The sequence below is a fragment of the Pituophis catenifer genome, unplaced genomic scaffold, assembly GCF_029215685.1.
Source record: "Pituophis catenifer annectens isolate HBS135680 unplaced genomic scaffold, rPitCat1.0.hap2 SCAF_2, whole genome shotgun sequence".
In the NCBI taxonomy this organism is placed as follows: domain Eukaryota; kingdom Metazoa; phylum Chordata; class Lepidosauria; order Squamata; family Colubridae; genus Pituophis; species Pituophis catenifer.
Genome location: NW_027256882.1, coordinates 274,689,634 through 274,713,037, shown reverse-complemented (window position 1 = coordinate 274,713,037; position 23,404 = coordinate 274,689,634). Strand labels below are relative to the sequence as shown.

Below are 23,404 nucleotides of genomic sequence, written 5' to 3'. Positions count from 1 at the left end.
AATACTATATTACTTTTCAACATGGGCTGGCAAATAATTCTGATTTTGTGGACCACTGAGTCTTGCTCCCCCAGGAGTCCTAGGACCACACTTTAAGAAATACCTATCTAAGAAGATTATATTCTAAGAACGATATTCTAAAAATACCATTTAAAATCATTTTTATAAAAATTAAATACTAAGTATAATTAAAACTGTTTAAGATTCTGCAACATTTTCATATATGCACTATATACTCTTTGTAAACTGAGCTTGTGTACAAACTCAATCACTCTCCAAGAAATGGCTCTCTAAAATTTTAATTTGAATACTGTTAATTCCACTAAACTATTAGTTTATTCAAACTGATTACCCAAGATAGAATTTTAAGTATAATTTTTCCAAACATCAGCACTTCTAACCACAAGAAGTCACATGGAAAGAACTGAATAGGTACAGGTGGTAGTCCTTGCTTAACAGAACTGGGACCAGAATTTCCATCCTTAAATGATGTGGTTTTTAACTATATATCAAGTTACGACACTGTTTAGTGACAGAATATTCAATAGTCCTGGTTTTGATCATCAGACTAGAACTGCACTGTTGTTAGGCAAGGATCTCGTGCTTTTCCTGCCCTGCAATGCTCACTTCTGTTTAAACTCCACCCAGCTATTTATCTTTCTCCATGTCTGCTGTTTTGGCCACCTGCTGTTTTCTTCCTCTTACTGCCATCATAACTTTAAATGAGCGCTACATGTGTTTAAAATTATTCTGAAATCAATGCATAGATAGTCTTCCTTATGAACCATTTGTGTCCTTAATATTTGCTGGTAACAAAGTAGGCTCAGATAAAGCTGCAGCATAATAGCTGACACACATATAACAGAGTTCCAAGGAATGATTCCAATTTGATAATTAAATACCTTCTGCCACTTCTCCATTTGTTTTGTTACATAGCCTCGTTCATTTAGATAGGAAAATCCTTTGGGGATTGACAAAAATCTGAACAAAACAAAATAAAACAAAACATTGTTTATAAAATACATTCAGAGCAAATGCAAATTAACTGCCTTGTTTTCACCTGAATAATACAGTAAATGTTTACCTTAGCAGCAAAAGCATACCCTTGTCTCCTAGATGAGAAAGTGCTGGTTTCATTTGAATGAGGGCATGAAGATTAGCCTAAAAATAAGAAGACAAGAGAGACAGAGTTAATGTGGTATAATAACAATATAGTAATTAATATATAATAATGTATAAACAGGATTAATATAAAAAATAAGGCTTATTTCTTCTTTAACTAAAGTACAAAGAAAAGGTCTCACCTTGTCTTCACATGCTTCATCAAGAATATCAAGTGCTTCAGAAGAAATTGCTTTATTTTTGTCATGAAGCTGTGTGACAAGTAACTCAATTCCCCAATTACTGAAGAACTCAACATTGGCCCTCAGAAGTACTCGGAGGTGTTTTGTAGCATATAACCTACAATTCTATGAAAGAAAAAACCAACAGATCATTGGAAAACCAGAAAATGGAACATGATTAGCAATTGGGTTTACATACACATGTCATTGTACAATTAATGTTAATTTCAAATCAAAACCAAGATTGGAGTCTACTTGAGCTATAAGCTTCTACCTTCCATAACGTTTTCCACAAATATATTTAATTGAAAGAAAATTAGAAAGAAAGATTAGGTCATCTGCTCTAATATTCTCCTTAAATGGGGAGGGGAAGAGATAACATGAGTTTCATTGTAACTACAGTAAAAGACACAGACAAGCTTTTTTTATGAACCTGCCAGCGGTTTTTTTTTTTTTAAGGGGAGGGGGAAAGAGATTTAATTCAGAATCAGATTTCTTTGGGTTAAATATGACATGTTTAAGTGTATATATGTACAGTGATGCTTAAAAATTTGTGAATCTCTTTGAATTTTCAATATTTCTGCATAAATCTGATCTAATTTAACTTGGGCAGATGAGTAAAGTACACCACAGCAGAAATGGAACTGACAGAAAATAATTCCCTGAGAAATGTATAATCTGGCCACATATAACACGGATTTATAAATTCATCTTTTTCCATGGCTTTTATTACTTTTATTTTTATTTAGCATGATTCACTGTATTTTATTGTAACTGAATTTATTTGAAATTGGTTGTATTTATATGATTTTATTACTATGTCGGTATTGTGTTTCATGGCCTAAACCAGTTGAGTAACCATGAACTTGACAGATGGCTAAAAGCAAATAAATCAATAGCTTACTGTTATAAATTTATCTACAGTATTATGATGTATTTATCTCTTACCATCTTTCAGGACATTCCTTCATAAGGGTATGAAGGGTGAAAGAAAATGGCTGACACAGGTCACCCAGTTAGTTTCAAGCTTATGTCTGAGAAAGGATTCAAACATAGTTCATCATTTCAGCTTCTATACCATACCATGAAAACATGAATAAGATAATCTGCCTTTTACTTACATCGGTTGATGCTGTTAGGATTTTAGAAAGGATGACTCTTGCTAAACCATCTCTGCTATAGTCTAAACTAGAAACTGTCAGTTTGAGTAAGTGATCTTGATTCTTCAAGGAACACAGATTAAGGAGACTGGAAAAAAATGAACAATGAATAGAATTCTAATAAGATATGGATATATGCTTATAACTAAAACAGAATCTAAAAAGATATAGTCCTAGTTAAGAAAAGCAGTGTGATCTCTACCTAAATTTCTTTTATTTCCCTGTTCTTCCATTGATGTCTCTGCTACTGTTGAATTTTGAAGTTACTTGGGCCAAAGAATAACTTTGCCTAGGTTACTTTCCAATAAATTTTACGTATTTATTTATATGTATTCTATAGCTGCCCATCTCAATAAGTGACTCTGGGCAGTATACATCATAAAACATATACTGTAAGAGTATTATTATGGCATTTAAACAATACATATTGATTTTTTTCCACCATTTTTCCAGGGGAAATGACAAGTGCTTAGCTCTCATTATATTCTATAAATATGAAATGTTTATTCAGAAAGCATTAAGAATATATTTATCTTCTGCAACAGTCGTTAAATTGCTGGTAATTTGTGTTCAACATTTTTACGAATAAAATCTAAAATAACCTTGCTTCTCCAAAAATAAAAAAGTTAATGTCAACTAGTCACAGCTAACTATAGTTTACCACACATTCAATGATGACACACATTAAGATAATTTCTATGTTTAAGTTTCTGGAACCTCAACATTTCAAAAACTATTTTTGTAACTAAATACATACCACTGAAATACATTACACTTTTCAAGCATTTTCACTCCGTGGGGATGACAGGAGAGGGTACCAAAAAATAAGAAGTAGTGCTGACTAAGCGTGTTAAGTAAACCATTGTTCTGGAGACTGCGTTCTGGTTTCAGTCCTGAAGAAATGTTAAGCCAGTGCACAATATCTCTTACTAACTCTTCGAGGTAGCCATGCCCATCCTGCTTTAAGAGGAAAGAACAAAAAGCTTTGTTCAGGTTACTTTTAGCAAATTTTCCTTGCTTAATGAAAATAATACATTTTAACTTTTCTGGGGTATAAAAACAAACAACTGCTGAGTTCCCTAGAAAAGCAAAACAAAAGGTAAATATAAAATTTCTAAAACGCATGACATTTAAAAATCTGTGCTTAAATAAAATGATATATAACATAGAAAAAATACAAAAAAATGTATGCGACAATTCTGGGGAGTTGTTTTTAAGAAATTTAGATTACATGTGAAATGTGGAGACAGTCAGTCTTGATAATGCCTCAAATGATTTTGACATAAACGGAAAGTCATTCCTATGGTGATTATAGCAGTAATAAATATAAACAATCCACAGGCAATCAACGTTTTTTCCAAAGCTAACAATGGAAAGAGAAAGTGCCAAGTCAAGACCAGGTTTTTGGCCAAAGTGAACTTAATCTTCTGTTGTTTTCTTCTACACGTTGAGTTTTGTCAAAGAAAATCAAGCCCCCCCCCCCCCCCCCAAAAAAAAAAAAAAAGGAACTGGAACAAACAATTCTGATTTACCTTTTGCACATCACAGAAAGTTAGGAATGCAAAAGGTGAACATGTAGAAATTGTAGATAATTGTTAAGTCTGTATCTACCTTTTGTTGCACCTGCCTTCCTTCCTTCTTTCCTTCCTGTCTTCCTTCCTGAGGGGCAAAAGGGCATGTTGATTGACCCATGTATCACTTCCACTCAATATTCTGAAGCAGATCAGGCCAGTGCATACTACCTTTTAAGTTTTAATTTCTAAATGCATAATTATCTCTTAAAATGCATCTTCTGAAGCATGAAAGAAATAAGTTTCTTGGCTAATGTATCAACTAAGGCAAGACTTAGGAGATATAACTAGCATTTTATTTGTTTCTGAACTGTTTGCAATTTATGTGTTTATGTGTTTTGATTAATAAACTTTGAAATTGGTTGGTGTGCATTAATTAGTTATTTTTTATAACTAATCGAATGTGGTTGTTCCAAAACATTGTGCTGCCTCAGGTGTTTAAACAAAAGGTGTGGCATTACTATTTGACAAGCAGTCAGGCTAAGTGGAAAATCTACTTAATCAGGCACCATTTAATTACATTTTATATTCCCCTGTAGTACGAAGTATAAGAGGAATAATCATTTCAAAGAATTTTGCGCATGTCACACTCTTTTAATTTTAAATTTACTGAAGCAAAGCATTACCAATATCTTTTATATTACATGTTCTACTATGACCCAGAAGAAGCAATATATTTTATGAATTCCATTTTTGTCCCCAAATTATTTATATTTCCTACTTAATTGTAAACGTTCAGAATTAAATTCTTCCACTGAAATATTTCCAGTTTCGTTAACCTGGTAAAAATTGTATGATTTTGTATTTAAAATACATCAAACAGGAATCTGCCAGTCTTTAATTATGGCTAAAAAAAAGTAAATAAATTTTACCTCTTCAGATTCAAGGAGAAATTCAGTAAATTGACAACCAACAACTGTGAGCTGTTTTGATTTTGCATAATCGAGATCTAGATTGGCATACAATTTACTGCTAGGCTTATAAAAATACATCAGCCGCCGTACAAATCTAACATCAAACAAAAGAATGAGGCAATTAAAAACACAATTAGAGGCTTCTGACAATGTATGTACCTGTTTATAGTTATTTATATTACAAGATAATGGTTTCATCAATCTTAAATCAAAAGGAATTTTTTTACAAAATCTGTGACATTAAATCTAACTTGTCCCTGAGGTCTATTGTCAAAACTATACTCAATAGCCTCTGGGGAAATGATAGAGAGAACTTTTTTCTGTTTTGTAAGACATTTACTTCAAGAAATGATTAATATGACCTCTGTCACTGATTCTTCCTATTTCACAAATCTTCTTTCTTTATTCCAACCAGGATTTTTTTCAGACTGAGGATTTTTGTGCAGTAATCCTTTATTTTAGTTGTTCATACCTGCAATCTACTGCAATCTCAGTTACAAACATATTAGATATATTAAATATGCATTTTAATAAATGAATAAAAATGAATCCTTCTGCTATCCCCAAGAGGAGCAGGTACATTAGCGGATTTCCTTTTCAAGCAATAGTTCTGAACCCATGCAAGTAGGTGATTATTATATTTTATATTACAGAAATGGTAGCAGTAACTTATTAGGAAATCTGATGCATTTTATTTCTCTAACAACATATAAGCTAAAGATGTGTGTTTTCAACTCTGAATTTGTTAAAATGTTTAAATCCAACAAATCTTTCTCCTTTATGTTGCTTATCCACAAATGTGAACCTACCAACAACTTTTCATATCCCTTCAAACTTGTATAATCTTTTTCTTGAATAGACAGGATTCAATATGGAATTTTGAGAGGAATATATTATTTAAAAGTAACCAATCAGAATAAGCTTTTTTTAATTGGTGGAGGGAAGAAGAAATTGTGTGCCATCTTGCACTTACAGAATCTGATTTTTAATTAAATGAAATATGTGAGAAATATAATGTAACAAGTGCTTCTCAAAACAAGAGACAGTTCTTACTGAAAGTTATAAAAGTAGATGGGAACTGTAATATTTAATTTTCATTCATTCATTTCATTCATTTTTTTTGTAACTCAAACCTTGTCTAACCAGCTAAATTTTAAACCATGTAGGTGTACATCACTATGCTTCTGCATGAAGTTTTAGATCAGAAAATGGCCAACAGAATACTCATATAACTGGAAGCATTATAGAGATCCTTTTTTATGACATGGTCTATAACAGGATCTCACAAACTCAGTGGCTAAGACAATAGTATCATTATCATTTTACTTTCAAAACCTATCCATTTGTTCAACACCCTTAAGAATAACTTCTTATATCCTTTATCTATTACAGAGGGCTGGTAGTTTAGCACCTGAAAATAACTGTTTACACCTGTTTCCTTCTTATGTGGATGCCACACTAGATTTATGTTTCTTTCTGGATCTAAAATAGCTGAAAATAGTTTCATTTACAAGAAGCTAAATTCAAAATTATTGGAGGAAAAGACAATATAATTTCTTTTTTTTTCTAATGTATCAACTGCTGGCTAAAATGTTACAATAACAAAAAAAGCCCAAGACAAGATGAAATGTTCTTATAATTATTTTTGTCGACATAATAGTTTCATACCTGTGCAACTGTTCATCCTTGTTAGTCTTTAAGTTAATATTTGGCCACTAAAAACAGCAAATACAAAGCATGGTAAGAATTATTTCAATTAATTTCTTGTATTTCAATTCTTAAACGCTAATTGTAGTATCATCATACTGTACATCTTACCTTAAGTATGGTCCCTATCAGATTCCAATTCCATTCCAGATTTTCTTTGTGATGAAGAACTTGGCTATCCCGCAGATTCATTAATAGTGCTTCTTCAGTATCCTTCAGCAGCAGGGAAGGGAAAAGAAAAATAAGTTAATCCCACTGTAAAGTTGCCTCTGCGTTACTAAACACATTTCAAATTAACCATACCAAAAATATATATATTTTTTTAAGGAAATAAAACCCAAACCTCAGAGTTGAACTAGTATCTAGTGAGACAGGCTCCCATGCAAATGGAAAAAGAAAGTTAGTTTAAAATGACTACCCATTATAGAAGGTTTAGGTTAAAAATTAAAAGTATTATGTTCTTTTGATGACAAAGAACCTAGATAAGTCTACCTTAAGAATAAAGATATCTTTCTGCACGCGATACTGATCTCTTCGCTGATGGGTTGACATCGCTTTCTGGACAATGTGATCTAGATGAAGACTGTAAGGTTTAGGGCCTCTTTTCTTCATTTCATGAAAGCGTTTCAAGCAGTTCAATGCAGCACTGGCTCGTCTAGCAGAAGAACATGATAATGTAATTACTGTACTTAATAAGGATCTAAAAGTATATTGGTCTTTTTCCTATAAATCTCAGGGATTTTTATGCTGAAATGGCTTTGTAGCTTGTTGATTTGAAACCACTACAAACCAAGTCCCATTTCAGGTTAGATGAAATGGCAGTTATGTTGCTCTGATATTCTTAAATATGCAGGCTTTGGATCATTTTATTTGTTTCATTAACTAGTAATTATCAAATACAGATAGTCCTTGAATAACGACCACAATTGAACCCAAAATTTATGTTACTAAGTGAGACAGTTAAGTGAATTTTGCACCATTTTACAATCTTTTTTGCCACAGTTGTTAAGTGAATCACTTCAGTTAAGTTAGCAACATGGTTGTTAATTGAATCTGGCTTCCCCATTGACTCTGCTTGTCAGACTGTCACATAAGGTGATCCCATGACACTGCAACCGTCATAAATATGAGTTGCCAAGCATCTGAATTTTGATCACATGACCATGGGGATGCTGCAACGGTAGTGTAAAAAATAGTCATAAATCACTTTTTCCACTGCTGTTATAACTTTGAATGGTCACTAAATGAACTGCTGTAACTTGAGGACTGCCTGTATAAACAAAATTACTTGAACGTAATTTACATATAGTTCTATAATAATTGATTTTGCAAATTATTGGTTCTTACACCAAGATTTAAGACGACTGTCTTTAGAATAATTATGCGGGAGTATTAGCACTTCTAGGGTTTGCTGCAGTGGAGATGAAATTGTTTAAAAAATGAAAATACTATTTAAGGATACAGCATTCAACTTACATAGTTCTAATTCATGCTTTGAAGTCACAGAGAAATAACTCCTGGAAATGTTAACTAATAAAATTGAAAATGATGAAAACAAAATACAATTAGCTCACTACCAATAGTGCTCTCTAGCCATAAACAGAAAAAAAGAGAATGAATGCCAATTGGCCTTTGAGTAAGTGCTGCTGGTGTAGAAATATGCCAAATAAACTTTATGAAAGATGTACAATTTAGGCAAATACAGTGGATTCAGAAAGCATTCAGACCCTTTCACTTTTGTCAATTTCATTATGCTGTAGCCTGATTCTACTGTAGAATCAGGCTGCAGCATAACAAAATTGACAAAAGTGAAGGGAGCCTGAATACTTTCTGAATTCACTGTATATGTTGTTTGCTTCACAGAATATATTATAAAGTGTTATGACTTTTGGAAAATTTATAATTTCAAAACAAGAAAACAAGAAAGTTATATTAGCTTTCTTTTGAAAATACACACAATCTGTCTTAACCACAATTTTGGCAAAGAAAATTTTCAGATGAAAAGAATAATACAAGGAGCAAAATCTGCTCAGCAGTGTTATTTATACAACTGAAGTTCCTCTGCTGATGGAAAGCTGTTTGATAGAGCAGGGACTACCATCAACAGAAAAAAGGAGGAAACTTTCAGTGAGAAGTAATTCTATCTCTCTTTCTGAACTCATCAGTATTCTGTTTTGATAAGTAAAATGTTTGATAACTAAAATGTATTCTGATGTGCATGAAAGCTGAATGTATACTTTTAACTTAAGTGTGTATCTAAGCATGTTATTAACATTTATGCTTACAGTCTCTTCTCCTTTACAATGTCAAAAGAAGCTGCCATATTCATTAAAGTTGGTAAGCAGTGTAAATGATGGCTGTGACAATGTGGAAGAATGGTGTTCGCCTGAAAAACAGAAACAGCTTTAGAGTTTTGAAACAAAGTTCAATTTATTCCACCTACTCACTCCAACCACCCTGTGCAACCTGTTTTATTCTAATGATTTAAGACCAGAGCTTACTTCAAATAATATAAAAAATTCATTATTTTAAGAATACTGATTTGGGTTGGGGGGAACTATTGGAAAACACGATTTTCTAACTGCTTGCCTTGCTTGCAGCAAAGGAAATAGTCTATTAGATCTCACAGTAAAGCCATTCACAAAATATTACCTATTAATTAAAGCAGGCAACAAGCAATTGGTCAATCCAAATCTAAAATGGACAACTTGCTGAAATGATGAATTATGACCTGACAAAGTTACTTTAGTAGAGGGAGATCTCAAGTTAAGAAAAGAAACTTAACTGTATTGTCTTAAACCAAGAAGAGAGATTTTTAGGAACATCAGCAATGGATTGAAAACAAGCAAGGATTTTACAGTAAACTGTCCACATTTTACAGATTAGGCAACTTTGATTTGCCCCTTTTATTTTAAGATAATAAAAGAGGAAAAGTTATTTTTGTTACTATCTTTTTTGCTAAAATAAGACAGCAACTTGAATGTGTCTTGGCATTGTTTTTTAAGTTTTGAACATTATTTCCTTCTCCTTTACTACTGGAAATGAAATCCAACATTTAACGCCTATTAAATTGAATATCAGCTAATCAGCTAATGAAGGTACGGTAAATCTTTCTTACCATATGCAAAAGTTCCCCCAGTAAGATAGTTGCTCTGACAGATATATGATCATTGCTGCTTGTGATTACTTCAACTAGACCCTGGAATAATTAAGAAATAAAATTCTAGATATGTAATGCATATGGTGCATATACATATGACATCCATGTTGCTTTACATGGTACTAAAGAACGGAGTTTTTTTGCAATTTAATTTAAAATCTGAACTTACTTCTAAGAGTCCATTTCTAATGAATGCAGAGAGAACCAGGGCCAAGTAATTGTCCATGAGGTCAGGCCTGGATAAAATAAAAAATAAATAAAATAAAAAATGACAAGCCTACATATTGACTTTTTTTAAAAGAAAAATCTATTTCAATCTATCTCTTTATCAAAGTGAAGCAAAATGTGTATTCTGCTTGGGTGGGTAATAGTTAAGTACCTGGATCTGGCTCGGTGAGGTAATATAACTTTAGCTTCTGCAGCTACAAAGCCATCAGAAAGTCTCCAGCTGTCCTGAAAATGGCTTGGATCTACACAAATAAAAATGTGGAAAAGTACTCTAAGTTTAAAGATGGGCAGCTGAAAACCCTGTAAAATTAGGGCATGGCATTTCTCATGTGATTCGGCATATTATTTCTCACTGTTTCCTTAGCAGTTCTTCCTCCTATTCTGCAGTGCTGGGAGAGAGTTCATGCTTGCCTTGCAAACATCATAAAAAATCTTGAGTTTAAAATCTTTCATGCAGGATAGTGATGGTTCAAATATAAATTATTTTTAAAAAGCATTTCATATATTAGCAATTTAGACAACAAATGAGGGGCCCTTTATAGGTCATAAATAAAATGCTTAGAGCTGAATGTCACAATTCAGGTTTATCAAAGAAAGATTACTACATAAGTATTGCAATTCAGCTGTGGTTAAAGTTCCCAATACAGCACCAGATAAAGAAATGCTCCTGGATCTTCCAAGCAAACCCCATGGAGCCTTTCCCCAGGTCCAATACTAACCTACACTGAGAAGTGCTTCTATAAACTCTTCTGTCACAACAGGAAGAGGAAGGCGAAATATATCATATAGAACTTCAAGCAAGCCTCGCTGTAACATAAACAGGAATAGGATTACAAAGATGAGCAGAAATATATTTATATGAAGCTAATATCAAAGAAATACAACTCAGGCATTAAAAAACATGGACTACCTTCTTCAGGGTGATGTCCTGTTATAATTGCCAAAATTTTAATGGTTTATTAAACATTTACAGCAGGAAATTAGTTTTTAAGCAGTGGGCACATTATGAATGCTGAGAACATGTGATAGATCTACTGACACTCTGTCTTGGGATGGGGTTGCCCAATCACAAAATGGCTATCTTGGTGGGACATCTAAAGCAACAACCGTTACAAGAATGTGACTTGGCAAATGTGGCTCCCTCTCCCAGGATACTTGGTACCAATCTGATTAATTTTTGTTTTACTAAAGAGGAGGGAACAGGTAGGCATTCAACAAAATAAAACACTAGATTGCATACGATGTACATCAATACTAGCATGTTTTAGGAGGGGTTTTTTTTTAAATAAAGCCATCTTTTTATAATGGTCTTTCCCAGCCATTAAACTTACAGTATCTCTAGATTTAATCAACTGCTTTTATTTTGTTTTACTCTGATTTTTTTTTTTTTTTACGATTATAATAAATTGCTTTGGGGTGCTTTGTAATAGAAGCTCTAGAAACACGTTTGTAATGAAAAACATAAAACAATCTGCATTGCACTAAATAATGTACAGCAGCTAATGTACAGTATGGCAAAATGAGTAGATTAAGTTTACTGAATTTGATGGCAATTCTCACGTTTCCATTAAGTTTTTAAATCTACTGAACTTCAAACCAAATTGTGATTTATAACCCCTTAAAACAAAACTTAATGCAAGCAATCTCCACAAATACCAATGGCAACGTCTGGCAGTGCCTCTCACATGTCCTCACACAGAATATAGATGCCTAAGAAAATGAATGTTATAAATTTCCTAGATTAATAGTATTGTGAGAACTGAGTGTGGTTTGTGAAGAACATGCAAATATCACAATTTTAATGGCAGAAGTTGAAAACATACCCGCACTTCCATGTTAGGTATACATAACACCCCAATAAGAGATTGGATCCCAGAATTCCCAGGCTTACATAAACTAATTATACCTGAAAATAAAATGAAAGGCATAATTATATAACGGTAGTGTTCTGTTATGTTTTTACGTTTGAACACATGAGCAGACACTTTTGTTACAGTTTCAGAATCTGTTAAAGCCCAGAGTCCGTTGGAGTTAGACAACCAATAAAACCAGGCAGGTAGCCCTCGACTTACAATCAGTCGCCTAGTTCAAAGTAATGATGGACCTTCCTGGTACACTTTCAACCCAGTTCCAAAGTTATGATGGCCACCCCCCCCCCAATCACATGACCACATTTTGGGCACTTCACAATGGGCCTGCATTATAGCCATTTACAACACCCCACACTCATATAACTCCAAAACTCAGCATTTATTTTTGGTTTTTGGCAAAACTGTCCCAACTAAACAATTAGTTCACTTAACAACTATGGCATTTACTCGTAACCACTGCAAAAAAAGTTGGTAAAATCAGGTCAGTTTTATGGGTGACTCATTTTATGACTGCCACGATTTATGACCATAATGGGCAGGTTCCATTATAGTTGTAAGTTGAAGGCTACCTGTAAACAAATCATAAACTTTAAAAAAAAATCAGAAAAAAATGAGTGCATCAATATATTTAAACCATCTACTTGTCTAGTGGATGTTATTCTTTTTTCTGCACTGAAAGCCAAATATCTGATTCATCCTTTCTTACCTAAAGGAATTTCCAATCTAGTCTCCCCACAATAGGAAAGTTTTACTTCCAAGCGATTCTGCTTACATTTACAGTATAAAGCATCTATATACTACTAAAACTCTACTTCATGTAACCTTTAACTGGATGGACCATGGTACCCCAAATGGGTTAAACTTACAGAAAGCATTTATAACCTAGATCCATGATTCCCGTGGAAATGAAATTTGGTAAAGTTTAGAAAACATTTTATGACATAAATATTACGATAAAGCAGTTTATGACATAATACAAAATGCCATAAAATGTTTCCTGTGCTGATGTTTGTGCTATACAGTTCACCGTGGGCTGAACAGTTTATGACATAATATAGAATGCCATGAAACACTTCTTGTGCTGATGTTTGACTATGTTAAACAGTTCCACACGGGCTATTTTCAAAGCAGAGAGAGCAAAGGTGTGTGTGTGTGTGTGTGTGTGTGTGTGTGTGTGTGCGCGCATGTTGTGTGTATTATTCTACTTACTAACTTCAGTTAAAATGAGAACAAATAGCCTACCTGCCCATGATCGAAATGCTGCCACAATTCCCATTTTACTAGCAGAAAGCCGTGCTTCTCTGTCCTCTCTGTTAAAAAAAACATTAATGAGTAAAGACTGTTATGTTTTATTGTTCTTTTAAAAATGCTATTGCTGTAAAAGAGCTTATTCCACAAATTAGAAATAAACAGAGAATGATTGTGTACTTACTTGAGCTGTCCTTCTGCAGTGTCTGGATTATGCCTGTAGTGAAAGTCCGTGTATGGAGCTAAAATCCGCTACAATAAAGAAGATTGGTGTCATTCCTATTACCGCTTTATATGTTATCATATGTAAATCTATTTAAATGCTCTTAAAAATATTATCCTCTTTTTCTGTATAATTATCTATATATTTTGTTAATCAGAAGCTTCTTACTTTTTAACAGAACTGGCATGATACAGTTGATCTGAGCTTTTAACATGAAAATATGTATCTTATCCCTGCATTTAAACTCATCATCTAATTTCTTATTTTTAAAGGAAATAAGTGTAGAAAGAAAAGGCACTGGGAGATGTTATAGTTTGTTTACTAACTTTATAAATATCAATTGATTTTGAAGAAAAGAATAATTTACATACACATATGGAAGTATCAAATTTCAATGCTAATAGGTAATATTCTGTTATTAAAAGCTTAAAAGCCAAAGCTTCAAAACTGTATGTGATATACGAACAGTCCTTGCTTAATGGCTGCCATTTTTAGCAACCAATCTAAGTTACAACAATGTTAAAAAAAATAACTTTACGATTAGGCCTTGCACTTATGACTGTCACAGCATGCTATGGTTATGTGATTGCCATTTTCACATTCACAGTCCGCTTCCAACAAGCACAGTGAATGGCAAAGTCGGCAGTAAAATCATACTATCTGATATATTCCTTAACATCTATAGAAGTGAGATAGTTAAGTCTATCATGGTCATGTGATAACTTGCTTAGTGACAGTGGCAGCTCAGCTGCCAATTGTGGTTACTAAGTGAAAACTATATGTAGATAAGCAATTCAAAGTTAGAACAAATAAGCACATTAATACAATTATATTTAAAATTACCTCTAATTCCACATCAGCTCGCACATATTGTCGGGTATTTGGATGGTTAAGAAGATGTAAAACAGTCGTTATAAGAGCTTCATTTATGCGGCTTAATTGACAATCTATTACATTTTTCAAAATGGTACTTAGACCACCACGGAAAGCAACTATTTCTGGATTTTGAATCGCTGAAAGAGATTATTCAATTTTAAAGAGTATTAAAATTTTTAAAATTTTGATAATATTTAATAACTAATCACATTTCCATAGACAAAAATCTTACATTTGAAAGTTAATATTAAATTAGTCTTAAATTCATTTTTCAAAATTCTTCACCAATCCAATTACATTCCTTACAGAAACTTTGAGTACAGTCACAAAATGCTTTGACACAAATTTAAATTTATTTCAAAAGACATATGGGAAGGGGATGTGATAAAAATTACACAGATTTCTAATCTACTGAATAGATTGCCCATTCATTCCAAGAGATTGATAATTCTCTCTACTAAATCTCATATTTAACTGAAATACTTTTAAAAATGCTTACCTAATTCACAGATAATAGCAATACACGCTCGAACCATCCTGTCCCTCTCTTGAAGGCCATCATTTCCAACAGCTATCAAAGAATTGGTAACTGAACTGGGAAATAATGAAGCATTGACTGTAATCATCTGCAAAGAAATGTAGAAAGAAGGAAGTATTTGCTGTATACATGGCTCAATTAAGGAACAATGCAAAATATTCACTTATTCATATTAAACAGTAAATGTTTTGTTTTGGTTTTCTGTTCTTAATCAGTAACTTCTTAATTTTTAATTTTATTTTTCAAAAGATAATTGTTACACTGCAACCATACAAAGAAGCAGCCCTAAGAAAGGAAACATTGCTGCTAAAGCATCTTCAAGATCTTTTTATTCAATTTACCCACAAAAATTGAATAGCAAAAACATACTCAAAAGCTACTTCAAGAGCTGCTGAAATGTGCCCCAATAATTTCTCCATCTGAAAATGTTCATACAAATAATAATGTCTACGGAAAAGCTAGAAGTATGAGAGCACCATACGGCTCCAAATGAGAACCTGTACGCCCCATTAAAAATAGGTGATTTGGATAGAGGCCAATTTGACTAATTTTCTGAGATGGAATTTTAAATCATGGACATTCAATAAGGTGGGAAAGTAGAATCGTATACAGACATTTTGAACCAGAGTTTAGCTAACTATGTCCTGACTTTCAATAAGCTTTTTCCAATTCCTAAACAGATTTTAACATTTGGTACACAGCTGATCAATGCTAAGTGGACTCTCAAAAAGTGGCCCTGAATATTAGAGTCCTTGATGCATCATATTTATTCACTGCAAGTCCCGCATAGCAGCTAAACAGACCTAAATGATACTTGATGCTTCTTTTATTTGATATTTCTCCTTCCTATCTTAAGCTTTTTCTGAAAGTCCATTGACATTGATTGGCTTTGGAAAGCCACTGGGATTACATGGAGTATACTGGTACAAGGTAGCACAAGCAGTCTTTGGGGCCCACAGAATGACCCATGTTGCACCATTGCTTCCCGAGCTGCACTGGCTGGCAGTTTGCTTCCAGGTGCAGTTCCAGTGTTTGGTTATGGCCTTTAAAGCCCTCTATGGCATAGGTCCAGACTATTTGATGAACCATCTTGTCCCACTAAGGCAAGCCCACCATATTCAAGCTGGCAGAGGTGGCCTGCTGAGGAGGCATCAGTCACAGAACTCTGACTGATAAGATCAGGAGAACAGCCTTCTCTGCTGTAGCACCAGCACTCTGGAACATCCTGCCCCACACAGGTGAGATTTTCTCCCTATCCTTCTGCCTGGGACAGAAGACATAGCTGTCAGTTGGCTGAGGAACCAAATGGGAGAATACATAACTGAAGATGGTTGCTGGACTAACTTACTGACCCCACCTTCCTCCTGTGCTTCATCCTCCCACACTGCTCATCTTTTGAATTTCGTATTATTGTACTTCCACTGTTTATTTTTATTGTTTCATTCCTTTACTATTATTTTTACATGTTTATCATTCTCTCCCCCCCCCCCCATTTTATTGTTGTAAGTTATAGTAGCCCGACGGTGAGATGGGTGACAATAAATTTAACAAATAGCTCAGAACTGTGACCATGGATGAGGTACGCAACCAGACTGTTATATTTATTCATATATTAGTTTTGTACTTGTAATCGTGTTTATACCATGTTAACTGAATTTCATTATCAGCATTGTTTTCTACAGTAAATAATCAAGCTATTTGCAATATTATTTTATAATCATATAAAACTTGAGATGGATAATTTAGTAAATAACAATATTATATTGTGAGTTTTCACATACCTTTCTGACTAAACGAAGTGCTTGTGTTCGTTCTACTTCATTACTTTGCTGTATATCTATGCATCTAAAATGAAATACATATATATTTATGTATTTATATTTATAACTACCTATGAAACATGGTTTATTTTCTTAACGTTTTGTTGTATTAGTTCCTTATAATTGGGATTCAGACATTAAAATAACCAGAATTATTGGTTGGTTTGGATCTAGAATTTGCCTCTCAACAAAGGCTTCCATCCTTCCATGAAAGTTTATCTGTAGAATACTTTTGATGGAAAAATAGTACAGGTGACATTTTCTTATTCTTTTTGAAAATCTACTTTCAAAAGATTAGTAGGGAGAAGTGGAATCTTTTAATACATGTGTAGGAGATTGAACAGGGATAGCATACGGAAGAAAGAACCAGCAAGAACTATGTTTTTCACTTTTTTCTCAAAATACAAGTGGCTAAAAATGCTCAAATTAGCCCAAAATTATTTTATGGGATATAATGATGAGATTCAACTTCTAAACATTACTGAGGTAAAACAATCCAAATAGATAATCCTTGATTTATGACAATTGGAGCTGGAATATTGGTTAAGCACAGGGATAGTTAAGATGCCCACATGACTGCTTCACTCAACAACCACAATCCCAGCTCAGTCACTTGCAGACATTAAATGATTATGTGAATCATTAAGCAGACAAAGCAAAAGAGTTGCCTGCCACAGGCAGGAAAGCAGTTCTCCTCCATGTGCAGAAGACAACCCCTGCAATGGGGCGCAGGTCTTTAACAATAGCACTTACATATACAGTAGCTTCATAGTGTTTTACAGCCCTCTCTAAGCGGTTTACAGAGTCAGCATATTGCCCCCAACAATTCAGGCTTTATTTTTGCAACCTACCACAGGAATTGCCTTCCCTTCCATGTGGAAGAGAATGTCTGTAATTGGCTGGAGAAATAAAAGCTCGGATCTATGGAATGCAAGCTTAATTTCTCCAGTCCAGTGAAGGAGTGCCCCCTTCCCATTCACAGGAGGAAACTCCTGCAGTGGGTTGCCAAAACAAAGATAAGATCTAAAGAGCTTAGCTTCGTTTCTGCAGTCCAATGGATTTCCATCCATCCACTCTGCAGTGCATAGAGGGGAGGACGAATGCTTGGACAGGTGACAGCAGCGTGAACACATTGCCAAGCACCCAGATCTCAATCATGTGACCATGGGGAAAGAGGGGCAACATTTTACAATGACCAGAAGTGCTTTACAGAAAATAAGGCACCCTTTCCATGTTAACTTCAAACAGTTGTTAAACAACCAGTCGTAAGTGGAGAATTACCTACATTTGCCTCAAAGCCTCCATCATGAACTGTTCCAGGCCATTTACTTATAAATGACTGCAGCTTTATTGCTCCAAATCATAATATCAACAAGATTATATCATCAGAAGGAACAACACAAGAGTTATAAAATATACAGCAGGCTTTGTAGATGCCTTTATTAGACTAATATGTGGCTAGTGTTCCCAAATGCTTCTATGTGTTGGCTTATGTGACTGAAAGCAGAATTTCTGTATATACATGAGTCCTGCACGAACATTGAATATACATAAAGCAATGGTTACCAACCTTTTTGGCAACAGGAACCAATTTTGTGAAAGACAATTTTTCCACAGACGGGGGAGGGGGGAAGAAGAGCACACTACCTAGATCCCTCACATGCAGAGTTTAGGGTTTGCACTCCTATGGAAATCTAATCCCTAATGATCTGAGGTGGAGCTCAAGTGGTAATATTAGTGCAGGGAAGTGGTTGCAAAAACAGATGAAGCTTTGCTTGCTTGCTGCTCACCTCCAGTTGTGCAGCCCAATTCCTAACAGGCCACAGACAAGTACCGATCCGTGGCCTGCCAGGGACCCCTAACATAAAGGATGGGATCATGATTCCTGTTGGAGGAGGCTCAAGTTACAAATTTAATAATACAAATGGACACTGTTTGATGGGTCATATAAACAACAGATGCATATGAAAAATCCAAGCAATTACAAATCACATTACTGTAATATTATTTTGGTAATTACCTGGCTATTAAGTAATCCACTTTCAGTTTTAATACCTTCTGTAAAATACTGGAGTCTCTGATAAGATATCGAAGAGCTCGGAGTCCTGCTGCTCGCACCTCTTTCGCTTCATTTAATAAAGCTAACCGCAAACTGTGATGATAAATAAGTCATTCAGGCTATAAATGATAAAAGTATATCCATTCTATATTCACCAAACTCATTTTATGTGATTAACTTCCTTCATCTAACTATTTTTTAACTCTGTAGTATCCAAAATGTGTTTTTTACAACATCTATAACATCAGCAGCTAATAATGTATAAATTCCTATAAATGTGATTGAAAAATTGTTAAATATCTATTGTATTATATATTTAATCAAATTAAAAACAATAATATGAATCTAGAGAGTGACACAAACATAAAACATTTTACACTTTGCTGTAAATATTAATTGTTGAAACTATCAAATTACCACAGAAAAAACATCTCTGCAACATTTAAGGAATTACATAACCCCAAATTTGCAAAACTTTTAAACAATTTAACCCATCAATCCCTTTTTTGTTTCTTTCGTTAAAAAGTTCTAAAGAGCTTAAATTCTTCTAAAGATCATCTCTATAGTTGTAAGAATACAAATAAATCTAATTACTCATTGCTTTCAATCAAGGAGATACCTCCTTGAAACACATGGCCTACTGACCTTCAAAGCTACTTAAAAAAATTATTAAGATTTAAATTCTTTGGCTATTCCATTTTATAGCCAGTAAAGATCCATTAACTTTACACTTAAAAAGTACTAGTTTCTGTTGTCTGGATTCATTTGCAGCTATCAGAATGATCAAAAATGAAATCATTATGGGGTAAAAATCACTACAAAGCTAAATGTTTTCAACATTACGCTGATATATCGTATTTTTCCCAGAAGTTTTCAGTTTAGCACATTTAAGATTCTGAAAGTCAGAAGAATGGCCAACTGGGTAAAAAAGCATACTGTACGAAATCATGTTTGCAACTTCTAAAAAGAACTGTGTTTTTTTCTACGCTTATGGTGGCCTTTAGAATGCAGACAGTTGTTTATGCTATCAAAGTTCTAGAGGACTTTTCAGAAACCAGATTTAAAATATGGTATTGCTGTGATCCTTAAATTAAATCCCCAGTAAATACAATGATATAATTTTAAAATTATAAAGAATAGTTAATCTTTAGTCAAATATGCCCAATCTTTGAGATATAGATAAGGTCAATAATACCTATTTGACATCTTTAACAGATATTTTTATTAATATACAAAATAAAATTGGACTTGTCAAATTTGTTTCTGAGTTTTAATATAGCACTATACTGTATTCAATTCTGTTAGCAGTAAAGGATAAGGAAGACATTATTGTCCGCCTTAGCTGTAAATGGAAAGGAAACGCATGTAAAATACTTTCTCTAACACCTCCAAAAGAAAATACAGGTAATCCTCCTCTCTCCCTCCCTCCCTCCTTCCTTTAGTGATTGTTCAAAATTACAATGGCACTGAAAAGTATGACTTATGATCATTTTTCAGTTATTAAGCTTTACATAGCATTGCAGCATCCCCATGATCACATGATCAAAATTCAGATGCTTGCCAACAGATTCATATTTATGACCATTGCTGTGCCCCAAGGTCATGTGGCCACCTTTTGTGACCTTCTGACAAGCAAAGTCAATGGGAAAACCAGATTCACTGAACAGCCGTATTACTAACTTAATAACTGCAATGACTTAATTGTGACAAGAAAGGTTGTACAAAAGGTTGTAACAAATGTCTCACTTAACCACAGAAATTTGGGGCTCACTTGTGGTTGTAAATCAAGGACTACCTGTATGTCATGCTGACCATTATAACATATTACATATGTATTGGTTTAAAAATAGGTCAAGTCACAGCATATTTTGTAGTATTTATCTGCTTATCCACCATTTATAATTATTTAAATTCTTTACCATCCCAATGTGTGGCTAGTAAAAGTCTGGTTATTTTAAACAAAAACAATTTTTAAGGTTTTTTTTCAGGTCTTTAACAGTAAACAGGATATATTATACAACAGGCTGATGCTTAAGATATAAACTGGGCATAAATCCCAACTGTTCATCAGGGACAGGAGTAACAATCAGAGTTAACAGTGAAGCTAATAATCTCTGCTGCTCACAACTGTTATTGGGTCTGAAGAGGTGCTCAATTTAAATCCACCTTAATTCATTTCCACATTTATCTCCCATCACAACTTAGAATTTCTAGCCTTTTGTTCTAATTCTGTCACAATCCATCTTCTCTGAAGAAAACCACTTTCTGGTTTGTTATTACTTTAATCCAGAATTTCAATCATCAGATTACTATTTACAATACACAACACTTACCATATGATGATATCTTCATAAGTAAAACCTAATTTTTCTTCAGTATGACCAGCATTACAAAGAAGCTGCAAGATATAAATTTCAGTACTTTCAACAACAGAATTAAAACAATTTTCAATAAGCAAGTTCAACTAATCATTTCCTCACATCTATACTACTTCCCAATTAACCAATCTGAACATTTTTCCAGGACATTATTAGAAGAGAAAGAAATAGCCTGGTTGAATTATTGTCATTAATTTTTGTCAATTATTTTGAAAGATAATTTAAAAAAACCAAGCTATTGATATCTGGATTGACTGAAAAATTCTTTACTTTTCAGATGTATACAGGATTCTATAATTTAACTTAATTACTCCAATTACCTTAAAAGACACACATTTAAAAAATGTACAAATTCCTGGTTTCTCTGCAAACAGCAACAATCTCGAATTTAAAAAAAATTACTACCACTCGCATCTTTATCCAATTCATTTTTTTGGCAAAGCTACTACCACTTTTAAAGCAAAAATCACCAATATAATTTTGTTTCATTGCCTATAAATATATGATAACAAAAGTAATAAAAAACGGTTCAACTATTTGATATCCTACTATGTAGATCATTTGTTATAATAAGGATGTACTGTATAACAAAATATATTCTGGGCCCTAAATACCATAAAACTGACAAAATGCTACTGCATTGACACCTGAAGTAAAAGTGTAAGAGAACAGCTCAAATAACAGACAATGTAGTCCTCCTCTTCCACTTTACATATGGGCTTAGTTTTGTGAAGAAAGTTTATAAAATAAGATTATATATAAAATAAAAGCAGGGAAAGCTTTAATCTGAATAAACATTTACCTAGGGCATCAAAGCCTTGGGGGTAACAATACAGCCCCTGTTCTGAATGATTCTAATAACGCAAAACTTCACATTGGCAGCACATGATACCAGCAGTCAATGTGTCTCAGGAGTGTCATATGCCCTTGAGTTAGCATTGTTGAATGGTCTATGAACAAAATTTGTATTAGGGAGTTACACTGGTTATCCTGTGCAATTCAAAGTGCTGGTTGTTATCTATTACATACCATACAACTCAGAGTCTGAGTACTTTAGAAACCCCTTTTGCCTGACAATATAGGAGAACAGGGGACAACTGCTGTGACAAGATTCAGTTGAAGGGAGCTTGATAATGAATTTTATTTAAAAGATTTATATTATGGCTGCCCAAACTCTGTGAAGCTTATAAAAACCATTACGCCTATAAAATAAAATAAAAATAATAAACAAATATTCTGCGTCATAAGCATCCCCCTTGGGATACCCAACAGCAGACTCAGCTACCCTCCTACTGAATGTTGAACAACTTGCCGCCAGAAGTTGTGAATGTTCCAACACTGGAAGTTTTTAAGAAGAGACTGGACAACCATTTGTCTGAAATTGTATAGGATTTCCTGCCTGAGCAGGGGGTTGGACTAGAAGACCTCCAAGGTCCCTTCCAACTCTGTTATTCTATTCTAGTGCACCCCGTGAGATCCCCCTCCTTTGAAATAACTTATTCCAAAGCACAGATGGCTTGCCTCTCATAGTTTTCAGAGGTTGTAAACAACTGGCTTTTTGAAAACTGGCAGATGAATGTTTTTTATTAATCTGTATTATCTGGAATTATGATATATTGTTATTTTATTAGTTACTACATGTTCTACCTTGCCTAGAATTCTAGCCAAACAGAACTAAACAAAGTCTACAAATAAGTCATGAATATCCAAATCTCAATTTCTATCTTAAAAATGTATTCATATATGGATAAACAGATCCTCCAACATGCCTCTCTGGATCTGCAAAAAGGAGACATGTAACAGTCGCAGGCTCAGCTGACTGCTTCATGGCCCTTTCTAGGTCTTCACAAGAATGCATATATATATTCAGAACATACTTCTTCTGGAAGCACATCCATAATTGTTTCATATACATCAAATACTGCAATATGCAGTATTCAACATGGTTCATTATCACAGCAGTCTACTTATTTGTTCAAGCTCTGCAAAATTGTGGATATCCAAGTAATTTCAAACAATTTACCAATCCCGTTACTACTTGATGACTTTACCATGCTACATCAACCACCATTTTTCTAAAACAATTATTTGATGCATTAATAAAAATAAAAGATAACATTATAACAGTCACTAAATTTCTTACCTTTGTAAAATTATTCAAATGGCCAAGTTTTCTCATATTTGAAACCCCTTGCAATTTGGCCACATTTTGGAGAATCTCCCTCAAGTTATCGGAGGGGTCTACAAAAAAATATGGTACAAATAGAGTTAGAGAAACTATATAGTTCCCAAAACAATGAAAAATGTA

At 33.8% G+C, this 23,404-nt stretch overlaps 1 protein-coding gene across 2 annotated transcripts in view; it reads right to left on the bottom strand.

Annotated features, from left to right (window-relative positions):
• Positions 1-23,404, bottom strand: part of RICTOR (RPTOR independent companion of MTOR complex 2) — a 50,568-nt gene that overhangs the window by 17,852 nt on the left and 9,312 nt on the right. Inside the window, exons 3-26 of one of the 2 annotated variants that reach the window (XM_070935930.1) lie at positions 23,240-23,337; positions 21,052-21,116; positions 18,680-18,811; positions 16,621-16,684; positions 14,801-14,927; positions 14,269-14,438; positions 13,387-13,454; positions 13,197-13,264; positions 11,907-11,989; positions 10,803-10,890; positions 10,235-10,325; positions 10,025-10,091; positions 9,814-9,894; positions 8,981-9,081; positions 7,188-7,350; positions 6,807-6,908; positions 6,657-6,703; positions 4,947-5,082; positions 4,115-4,162; positions 3,261-3,463; positions 2,465-2,591; positions 1,305-1,469; positions 1,085-1,161; positions 903-981 (exon numbers count right to left, since the gene is read on the bottom strand). In XM_070935930.1, coding sequence (XP_070792031.1) covers positions 903-981; positions 1,085-1,161; positions 1,305-1,469; positions 2,465-2,591; positions 3,261-3,463; positions 4,115-4,162; positions 4,947-5,082; positions 6,657-6,703; positions 6,807-6,908; positions 7,188-7,350; positions 8,981-9,081; positions 9,814-9,894; positions 10,025-10,091; positions 10,235-10,325; positions 10,803-10,890; positions 11,907-11,989; positions 13,197-13,264; positions 13,387-13,454; positions 14,269-14,438; positions 14,801-14,927; positions 16,621-16,684; positions 18,680-18,811; positions 21,052-21,116; positions 23,240-23,337 — 2,450 coding nt within the window. The remainder of the gene's footprint in view (positions 1-902; positions 982-1,084; positions 1,162-1,304; positions 1,470-2,464; positions 2,592-3,260; positions 3,464-4,114; positions 4,163-4,946; positions 5,083-6,656; positions 6,704-6,806; positions 6,909-7,187; positions 7,351-8,980; positions 9,082-9,813; positions 9,895-10,024; positions 10,092-10,234; positions 10,326-10,802; positions 10,891-11,906; positions 11,990-13,196; positions 13,265-13,386; positions 13,455-14,268; positions 14,439-14,800; positions 14,928-16,620; positions 16,685-18,679; positions 18,812-21,051; positions 21,117-23,239; positions 23,338-23,404) is intronic. The other variant, XM_070935931.1, reaches the window with a different exon arrangement.